The sequence below is a fragment of the Callospermophilus lateralis genome, chromosome X, assembly GCF_048772815.1.
Source record: "Callospermophilus lateralis isolate mCalLat2 chromosome X, mCalLat2.hap1, whole genome shotgun sequence".
Classification (NCBI taxonomy): Eukaryota; Metazoa; Chordata; class Mammalia; order Rodentia; family Sciuridae; genus Callospermophilus; species Callospermophilus lateralis.
Window position 1 is genome coordinate 75526909 of NC_135325.1, and position 11016 is coordinate 75537924.

At 34.5% G+C, this 11016-nt stretch overlaps 1 protein-coding gene across 1 annotated transcript; it reads right to left on the reverse strand.

Moving 5' to 3' along the window:
- Nucleotides 1-9843: 9843 nt before the first annotated feature.
- On the reverse strand, nucleotides 9844-10590 carry Fam133a (family with sequence similarity 133 member A). The gene has a single exon (XM_077106467.1). It carries the CDS (start codon nucleotides 10588-10590, stop codon nucleotides 9844-9846), a length of 747 nt encoding a protein of 248 aa, XP_076962582.1.
- Between the last annotated feature and the right edge of the window lie 426 nt (nucleotides 10591-11016).

The following is an 11016-nucleotide window of genomic DNA, read 5'->3' on the forward strand; positions in this document are numbered from 1 at the left end:
GTTGGCAAACAGTAAAAAAAAAATTATATATCAAGTTAGAAGGCTAACTTGAGTCATTATAGCAGGAATCCACTGTCTCTTCTCCAAATTCCCCAGTGTTAAGTTTGGTCAAAGCCCTTTACCTGAGGGGTGAACTGTGAACCTTTGAGGAGGAACCCTGCAATGTGGTCATAGGCTTATGCCATAAACCCTCCCTCAGTTCTTCTTCATTAAAACCTGCAGCCATTATATGGAATAATTGTGTACTGTAGAAATAAAAAAATGTCCTGACCTTCTGAGAATTTACAGCTATTTACCTGGAATTTTGGTTGATTCCTAGAAACTTAACAATGCCACTGTAGTTCACCAGTAAATAGTAGGAGTATCTTTACTGGAACAAATCAACATAGACGCTGGAAACTTGTATGCAACTACTGACCTATAAAATGCTTTCCTTTAAACTTCTTGCTGAGAGCCACAGCCAAGTGGGAATGGCCCCTGGCATTTTGCCAACAGTATTGGTTGACAGGCAAGGCATTACTATCCACCTCGGCTGCTACTTTGGAGTTCTCACGCTACTTTGGAGTTCTCGTGGGGATTTACGGGGATTCCCGGAGAGTTCCCATTGGTTGGGGAAGTGCAGGAGGAGGGATTTCCTGAGGAGATATTTCTGGTTGCTGGTTCCTGGACGAGCCACATGGCGTTCTGGAGAATTCCCAGGGAGTGTGTGTGGAGTGTGCGTGGAGTGTGCTGGTGGAGTTCAGAAATAAAGTTTGTTTCTGCTTCAGTGGCTCGTGATTTGTGCCCAGCCAGACTGCGGCACTTCTAATCAGTTGGGACTGTTAGAAAGAACAGAAATTTGCATAGCATGGACAATAATATATTATTTTCTGTATCATCTCAAGACCATGAACTCTCCTGCTCTTAGCCAAAATATAGTTCAGAGAGACCTTGATCATCTTGATATCCCACAGAATATCCATTTGACCCATTAGATTAATGATATGATAATTGAACCTACTGAGTAGGAAATATGCTAAGACCTACTGAGTAGAAAGTGGCAAGCACTGTAGATCATTTCTGATTAAACTTCATTAATCTGATTAGACTTCATTCAAAGGATCTTTTTTTTTTCAAATTTCCAATTTAATTTTTTAAAAATTCAGTATTTTACATTTCACCAAGGGCTCATATTTTTGTAAAATAAAATAAGCATGAAGTACTAGAAAAATGATTATGTGTTCAGATGTTACAAGTATGTCAAACTTCTATAAGTTTCTAAACATTTCAGTTTCTGTATTTATTTTGTTGGACACCAATTACAAACATTTCAGGAACTGACATGAGTTCATGGGCCATAACTTGCATAGCACCACCATAGATGCCTTACTAAGACATATGAATGCCAGAAAGCGTGAAGTAAACTATGCAGAAGTTTAGGACCTGCCTCATCAGTGAAGTTACAAAGTTTATTAGTCCTGGGTACATTTCAGAATGAAAGATAAGTTGCTGTATGTTTTACTACCATCCACACACACAAAAAAATAGATATAATGCTTGGTGGATATCTTTGGATTCAGAAGGCAACGCATAACATATTTAGTATGCTGCTCTGATAGATCTACTGGTGATTTGAAAAGCTTCTTGTTTCAAATGGGTGTTAGAACATTATGAGTTCCCCACCAGTTCCAGGCTGCAGTGCAACATGCTTCGTTCTAAGACATTTTGAACCAGAGGTCTTGAATGTATATGATTTTCTTTGGCAAAACAAGTTGTATGCAGTCTCTCGTAAACCCTAATGGGAGGATAATAGAACAGAAACATTAGGTTTAGGTAAAGATACTCTAGCTCCCATATGAAAAGTAGCCCCTTGGGGCTGGGGATGTGGATCAAGTGGTAGCGCGCTCGCCTGGCATGTGTGTGGCCCGGGTTCGATCCTCAGCACCACATACAAACAAAGATGATCTGTCTGCCAAAAACTAAAAAATAAATATTAAAATTCTCTCTCTCTCTCTCTCAAAAAATTAAAAAAAAGAAAAGTAGCCCCTTGTTTATGAATGGGCCCTAGAAGATATTGTATTGCTTATCGTGAAGTGGTGCTGATTCAAATAACCATGAATTTGGATGTAGGTACTGTCAATTCATTATGAAATGGAAGCTGTATATACCTGGCTTAAATGTATAAGGAAGGCAATGTCAAATTATGAGCAACATATCTAGCAGTCACGTTCTGGTATTAAACCTAAAAGAAATGACAACTTATGGACATTGAAACCCTACAAAACACAGATGTTTATAACAGCTTTATTCAAAATTGCTAAAATCTAGAAACAAAACAGATATCCTTCAGAAGGCAAATCTATAAATTGTGATACATCCAGACAGTGGAATATTATTCAGGGCTCACCAGAAATGAACTATTAAGCATAAAAAGACATACAGGAATCTGAAGTTTGTATTATTAAGTGAAAGAAGCCAGTCTGGAAGGGCTCCATACTGGATGATCCCAACTATATGACATTCATGAAATAGCAAGATTATGGAGACAGTAATAAAATAAGTGGTTGCTAGAACTTAGAAAAGAAGAAGGGATGACTATGTGGACAGTAAAGGATATTTAGTTAGGGTAGTAAAACTCTTTTATATAATACTTTAATAATTGATATGTGTCATTATATACTTGTTCAAAATCCATAGAATGCACACCACCAAGAGTAAACCCTAATTTCAACTATGAACTCTGGGCAAAAATGTTTTGTTGATGAAGGATCATCAATGTAAACATATATGCAGGATATTGATAATGAGTGTGTCTTTCACCTTTGTTTCACTGTGGCAAATATTGAGAAAATCAACTTAGAAGGAGGAAAGATATGTTTTGGCTCATAGTTTCTAGGTTTCAGTCCACAATAGCTTGGTCCTATTGCTTTGGGCCTGAGGTGGCACAGTATATCATAGTGGTGGTGTATTAAGAGGAATTTTGCTTACCTGTGATGGTCAGAAAGTGAAAATAATAAGATATAGGACCAGAATCCTATATCTCTATACAAGGGCATGGCCTCAATGACCCAATTTCCTTTCACTAGGATTGGCCTCCTAAAGGAACTCAATAGCCCACAGGCTGGTGATAAGTCTTCAACACATGGCCATAGGGTGATATTTAAGATCCAACACATACCAATTGGGGAGGCTGTACATCTATGGGAAAAGGGTGTATATGGAAACTGTATTTTCTGCTCAATTTTGCTGTGAACCTAAAACTGTCTATTACAAAATTATGAGCAGATATCTCAGAATCTTACAGTATGCACTTATAGTGATTTATCACTTCTTTCTTAATTAATCCATTACCTTATGAGGAGTTCCTTATTTGAATATGTAATGAGGAAAAGAAGACATGGGACTTATTTGCATATAGATCTGCATGGTATATATCAATACCACTAAGAGATGTCTGTGACACTCCCTGGTGAAAGAATTTTTTCCCAGTGCAAAAAAACTCAATAGTATGTCTGATTTTACCCATCAGTTGAAGGAGAGATGGCCTGATATATGGAACTATATTAGTCCAAGAGCAAAGGCTAACAGCTTGGTTAGGTGATAGGAAAAATCAGAATCAATGACAAGGAAGTCATGGCAGGGAGGTATTTGAATGGACTTATGGAATGGATTAAGTGAAAATATTCATGCCTTCTGCAAATGCTGACCAGAGGACTTCCATATCAGAGGAATGTCTCAGTAATCAGGTGGACAAGATAATCTGTTCTGCAGGTTAGTCAGCCTCTTTCCCTGACACTCATTCAATGGAATAATATAAAAAATGCACATGGTAGCATTTATGGACTCGACAATATGGTCACTACCAGAGTTGATTTGATCATTCCTACTGCTTCTGAGTGCCTCCTGCTAACAGCACTGGTCAACACTTAGCCTCTAATATAGAATCATTTTCAATGGGTTAGCAGGCAATCTTATGGCAGATTGATTACATTGGACTCTTCCCCTTATGAAAGAGGCAACACTCTGTTCTTGATAGAATAGGCATATTTTCTGGATATGAATTTCCCTTCCTTGCTTGGAGAGATTGTGTCAGCCCTATTGTTTATGGATTTATAGAATGCTGTTATCCATTGCCATGGTATCACAGACAATATTTTCTCTAACCAGGGGATGCATTTTATAGTCATAGTTTTATATGCATAGAAATAATGTGCTTTGTGTGGCTTAATAAAGATTCTTTTCTATGCCAAATAGGAGAAAACAACCTGCAAGATTAGGATCTTACCCTAAAGGATACAATATATATCTACAACCAGTGGCTAATAAATGTAATTTCTCTCACTCAGGAATTAAAGGGTGAGTGGGAGTGGCCTTTCTTACTATTATAGCTTATAACTTACTTGAACAATTGTTGCTTCCATTTTTAGGATCTGGGTCTTAATGTGTTTGGAAATCTTAGTGTAATAATTTTTGATGTAATTCCACAGAGTAGTCTGAATGCAGTGAATACTAGCCTCATACTGTGCACGCTTGTCAGAGTAGGATGCACAAGTCAAATGTAGAAACTATCAAAATACCCGGGCTTTTCTCCTTATGTGGTTTACAAGGTCATATTTTCACTGGCTATATGACAAAGATGTTTTGAAAAATAATGTCGATTCAAATGGCAGAATAGATGATCATTTACAGTATATAAAATAATTCTTCAAACTCCATTTCACCTCAATTTCAAGGAAAAAAGTAAAAGATTTATTTCCTCTATATGTGCAAGAAAATGCTAACTGTAGCAATAAGATTGTTTCTTTAATATTTGTTAGTTGTCATTGGACACAACATCTTTATTTTTATTTATTTATTTTATGTGGTGCTGAGGATTGAACCCAGGGCCTCGCACATGCTAGGCATGCACTCTACGCTGAGCCACAATACCAGCCCAAGTTTATTTTTTAAACTACTTTTAGTTGTTAATGAATGAACCTTTTATTTTATTTATATGTGGTGCTGAGAATCAAACCCAGTGCCTCACACATGCTAGGCAAGCACTGTACCACTGAGCCACAATCCAGCCCCCAATAAGATTGTTTCTAATGGCAATGTTATTAATAAATGATAATCACTAGTTTTCATAATTTCTGGGAAAGACATGCCAAAACACCATATAGGGTTCTTGATTAAACCAAAGTAGTAGTAGTCTAGTAGAGGGAAAATCAGCTTATTTATGCTGTCCTTAAAACAATTTTATACTTGCCAAAATCTGAACAGGAATTATACTCATGCTATTTAAATGTTATCATCCTTCAATACAAAAATGATCCCAATTTCTATGAATCATTGTCTAGACAATTTTATATCCAGGAACTATAACCCTCAATAATTTTCTGTATAATCCATACATTTAAGGTAGTGTGAGGTTAATTGTTACTCACACATATAAATATGGAACATGGTGTTTCTCCTGGTTCTAGTGGAAATTCTATAGGATATACTAGATTTTCTTTCACTTTATATTTTTGATACATGTTACAAAATGGACGGAACTTGAAAATATTATGCTAAATGAAAGAAGAGAGCCACAAAAGTCCACATATGGTATGATTTCACTTATATGAAATGTCCAGAAAAAAAAGAGACAGAATATATATCAGTAGTTACTGAGAGCTAGAGAGGCTATGGGATTGGGGACAAGGAGAATAAATAATATGGAATTTCTTTGTGAAGTGATTATAATGTTCTAACATTGACTGTGATAATGCTTGGATATATTTGTAAACACACTAAAATCATTGGAATTTCTCTTCTTCTGGAGATAGCCCACTTTCTCCCTAAGTATGTATTTCTTGGTTTACTTCAAAAGTTTCTTACTCAATATGACTGGCATTCTCCCTTAAATGTGTATTTCTTCCTTTACACCCCCCCAAATGTCTATTGCCTGAGAGCCCACATTCTCCCTTCAATGTGTATCTGCTTTCCTAAATGTGTCTCAAAACAAAAACAAAAACAAACCATTGAATTGTATAAAGAGGTGAATCTTGAAGTATATATCTCAAGCCATTGTAAAAAGTCAGAGCTTATACACAACATTGAATACACTGTATTCGTTCAGTCTCCTTTCTCCCAGGCCATGACAAACTGCTTTAATTTAATGAAATTTAGGTGACACCTTTCATAAGCAATACATTATGTACCATCATTACAAGGATTAAAGAGAAATCCCCTCTACATTTGAAAAAAATATTTTTAGTTGCAGCTGCACAAAATACCTTTATTGATTTATTTATGTGGTGCTAAGCATGGAACTGAGTGCCTCACACACGCTAGGAGAGAGCTCTACCACTGAGCCACAACCCCAGTCCTCCCCTCTATTTTTAAGGGGAAAAAACGCAGTGTGTACGAAGTGACAATGTAATGATGATAATGATAATGGTAATAATAATGGGAGGAAGAGGAGAAAAAAGAGTAACATTTTTCGTGCATTTACTAAGTGCCAGTAACTGTGTTAAATGTTTTGAGGATTTTGCCTTCTACTAATAGTCCTATAGGTAGATATTAATGCTTTTGTTTACTGATTCTGTATATAAGAGAATTGAATCACAAAAAGATAAAATATTTACTTAGGGTGACATGCCAAGAAATGGCAGAGTAAGAATTTCAACCTAGTGCTTAGCTGAAATACAGGGTCCTAACAACTAGAATCTATAAGTATTCAAAATAAATAATTCAAGGCAAACTAAGGTAAGTGCCATGAAAGAGTCAAGAAAAAGTGCTAGAGCTAGATGTGAGCTCTTGTTTGCATGAAAGACTGCTAAGTCAGTTCAACTCTAAACATATAGGTATATTTGAAGATCTGATGACAGTTTTCATGGGGCACTAAATAGCTATATACAAACATCTCAGATTAAATATTTCTTTTGAAATAAATGTGACTAAACTGATAATTATTACAGAAATGTTACAAGGTTGAATGCTTAATTTTCTCCTCAAAATAAATTTTTATATTTTTATTAAACATATAAAACCAGAACGCTGAATTCTTCATCATTCTTTTTCTCTAATCTAAACCTTCAACTTCAGCCTGAGATCTTTAAAAGTCTTTTTTTGTGATCTCAATTAAATTCCCAGTCTAGATTGAATCAATTCTTCTCATCTTTTTTTTTCTTCTTAACTTTCTGTTTCCCTTTCTATATTCAATGATACTTGAATGCTATGGCTAAAGCTATTCTTCTTTCTAATTATGTAAAACAAATCAAAAAGAACAACTTTAGGGTTTTTAACATAAGGACAAAAATTTGCTTCCAATATACTGACCATGGCTTAAATATTCACCTAAACCTACTTAGTCTATTATTCTTTATATATTTCTATGGCACTTCCCTAACAGAATTTCTATATTCAATCTAAAAAATAGAATTCCTCTTCTCTATTAAGCCTCTATGAGTGCTCTTAAAATATTCTTCCTAAACACTTTACTAGAACACTGGGTTAATCAGAAAACTGAAATATGGTGCTAGACTACCTCCTCCCTCAGTCAGCATATAAAGATCAATGCAAATACAATTAACATTTCTTTCTACAATGGCACAAATGATCTCAGTGTGACTTGCAGACTATAGTAAGATGTGATAAAAGAGGAGTTCTTTTAATGTTAACAATGAAGAGACATTCCAAAGTTATGTTACTGGTTAGATTAATTTAGGTGATGCTGCAGCAATAAAAACTGATCCAAAATCTCAGTGTCTTAACACATAACTATTTATTTTTTACTCTCAAAAAAGTCCACTGCAAATTCATCAGCTTTTCAGGGAAGGATGTTTCTAAACAAGGACATAAAGATACGGCTTTCGTCCATCTGAAGGTAGGTATCATTGCCTTCAGGTCATGATGGCAGGTAAAGAGAAAGCTGGAGGGTCATGCAGGACTTTTAACTGTTCCAGTATGGAAATGATACATCACTTCTGTTTTCAATCCCTCTGCTAGAAGTAGTCAAATGACATCGCCTAACTACAAGGGTCTGGAAAGTGAACAGGAGCACACGATGATGAACTGCAGATGTCTTCATCATATTCTACAAATAATATAAGCTTTTAAAAAACATTTTAATGAATAATAATCTTGAAAAACTCTATATGGATACAAAATATCCCTTAAATGTTATAGTTTCTATCAGCATATACATATAGACATATTTTTAAGAAACAGCTAAAGTTACGAAGCTCCAAGGTAACCTAACATAACATTACTACAATGCTCCAACAACCTTACTGACAGATTCTGGTAATGTTATTGCAAAAATTTTGAGAGCCAATATGTTATTTATCAATTTTATGTTTTCTATCTTTATAATTTTGTGATTTAAAGAAAGCCAAAATGAAATCAGCTATTGAAAAATAGCTACTGAGCCTCTCATCATATCAACATACTTCATACCTAGGACATTACAATTGGTATATCCTCTGTAATAGATATTTTTGAGACATAAATGTATAATTTATGTTACTCTGATATATAAAAATGTAAAGTAAAAATAGGTTTTCAACATTAGTGGTAAAAATGAAACAGCAACAGACACAAGGCACCAAATCTTAGTAAAATATGGGCACAGGAAGATAAAGGATATCATTATCACATGAATTTAACTCCTATTTTAATTCAATATAAATGCTTAAGACAACAAATTTTTAAACATCATACTTACTAAGATTTTGGCAGTAGTTTTATGTAACAAGATACACAGCGTACTAGAGGTCTGGCACTCAACTTGCTTATAGTAAACCAGCTTCAATATGAAGGCATTAAATATGTTTTGAAAACCTTCTTTTTACATATTAAATGTTTTGGCAAGTGTGCAATTAAACACAGAGTAATGAAATTAATATACCAAGATTAAGAAACTACAATCTTGAATTTCATACCCTAAGCATAAATAATATTTAAAAAGAATCATTGGTTATAAAGAATATCACTGGATAATTAAAACTTAACTGTATAAAATATGCAAAAAAATTTCAGAATTTTATTAATCAAAAAATACCAGGAACTGTTTAAAATGATTCCCTTCTGGTAGGTATCAAAGTTAATTCAATCTATGTAATATTCTAATGCTAAATATTATTCAGTACTATATAGTGAATAGTACTAAAATGGAGGTAAATGTCATAGTCTTGGGGGTTTACTTATGCTGTAACCTGCTGTCTGTTTTGTTAACCTGAAGCAGCATACAAGAACATCCCAGAATTTCATTAAGTAAGAAAAAATGGCTGCTGCACTGGCAAAAATAGGATGTTAAGGATCAAAGGCACACTATTCAGCTAGCCAGAGTAGCAAACATGCTCCCCCGTTGCTCTCTGCAAGCCCTTTCTCCCTGTAAACAAAAATTTACTGAAGAATAAACAGTAAAATAAACTAAACATCTACAAAATAAGAATTTTGAGACATCAATATTAAGTCCTTGTTTCAAAAATGTTAACCATATTGTCATGATGTTTCTACTTATATTTTAAAGATGTGTATAAATCAGATATATTTGACATTAGATATGCTTTTTTGGTCAGAATTATTCATTATCTAAAATATTTTACTTTAATTCTAAATGTTATAACCATTAATATGACAACAGAGTTTTAGCTCCCAGAGGAATAACCACCAGGATGAAAGACAAACAAAATCAAATATTTAAGTTGCAGGCAACAAGTATGGTCCTTTCTGGCACAGTGGCATTTGAATAGCAACTGAAAGTCCAAGAATAACTCTACTAACACAGGGAAACTCATGCATTTTGGTAAATATGCCCTAACTTTCACAGTTGAAGTTTCCTTCAGACTTTGCTATTTTTTTTTAAATGTGAATGCTTGCTTTTTTTCCTTGATGTTATCCTGACTTGTGACTTGAACCAGACTTCTTTTTTTTCTTTTTACTATGTTTCTTATGTTGTTTCTTTTTCTTCTTCTTTACTTTTTCCATTGCTTTTTCTTGCTCTTCATGCTTTCTCTTCTTTTTTGCTTGTACTTCCTCTTCATGATCTGATTCTGATGAAGACTCAGGTGAAGATAGTTTATCCTCAGGATAAGTTTTCTTTCTCTTTTTGCTGAGACTTCTAATACACTTTTCTTTCCTTATTTCTACCTTTGACTTCTTTTTCTTTTTTACAGATTCCTTGCTCTCTGATTCTGGTGCAGATGTTGAGCATTCTGATGATTTGTATGAGCGGTTCTTCTTTTTCTTTCTCTTTTTTCCTGGCTTCTTTTCTTCATTTTCTGAATCTGAAGAACTGCTTGAAGAATCAGCACTTGATGAAGATGATGACAACCGACAAGATTTCTTCTTTTTCTTTTTCTTTTTTTCTCTCTTTTTGGTTGAACTCTCACTTCCACTTAATAATTTCTCTCTGCTTTTTTCAAGCTCTTTCTTCCAACTTTCATTCATTTTTTCTTCAAATTCAGCTAAGGCCTTGGAGCCTTTCTTTTTATTTTCTAATTGTTTCTTCACTTCTTCCCAGGTGGGCCTTGGTCGATTCAGATAATCTTGTATTGTTGGGCCTGCAGATTGAGTTGGGCCCCTCCATCTGGCCATTGCTATAGGATTCATGTAGGCCACCCGGTTATCCCGCTTTCCCATGGTGCATTAACGTTCTCAGAGTTGATTCAGTTGCCAAGGAGAACAAGATAGACACTCTCCTTAAATTCTTCATCTGCCAATACACCAAGCATGTTCCATTCTGTAAAAGAAGCACACAGAATGATTACAAAACATCTTTAATATAAGACAAAATAAACACATAAACTTTATTCTTCACTGCTTATCACATATACTATGTAGTACAGTAGAAATTACCAAAATATTATGTTCTGGGAACAAACTATATACACATTCAAGATTTTTGCAATTACAGACACTATGATATGAATATAGCATAAAGTGTTTTATAAATTTCATTTAATGTTCTGACAAGTATCTAAGATGTTTAATAACTATTTTCTTTTATATTGTATGACACTTATCTTTTTCCTTTCTTTCATTCTTGCCTCAGATACTATGCAGAGT

Bases quoted from the DNA above. Each gene is read 5' to 3' on its own strand.
- Fam133a (XM_077106467.1), bottom strand. From the start codon at position 10,590: ATGGGAAAGCGGGATAACCGGGTGGCCTACATGAATCCTATAGCAATG.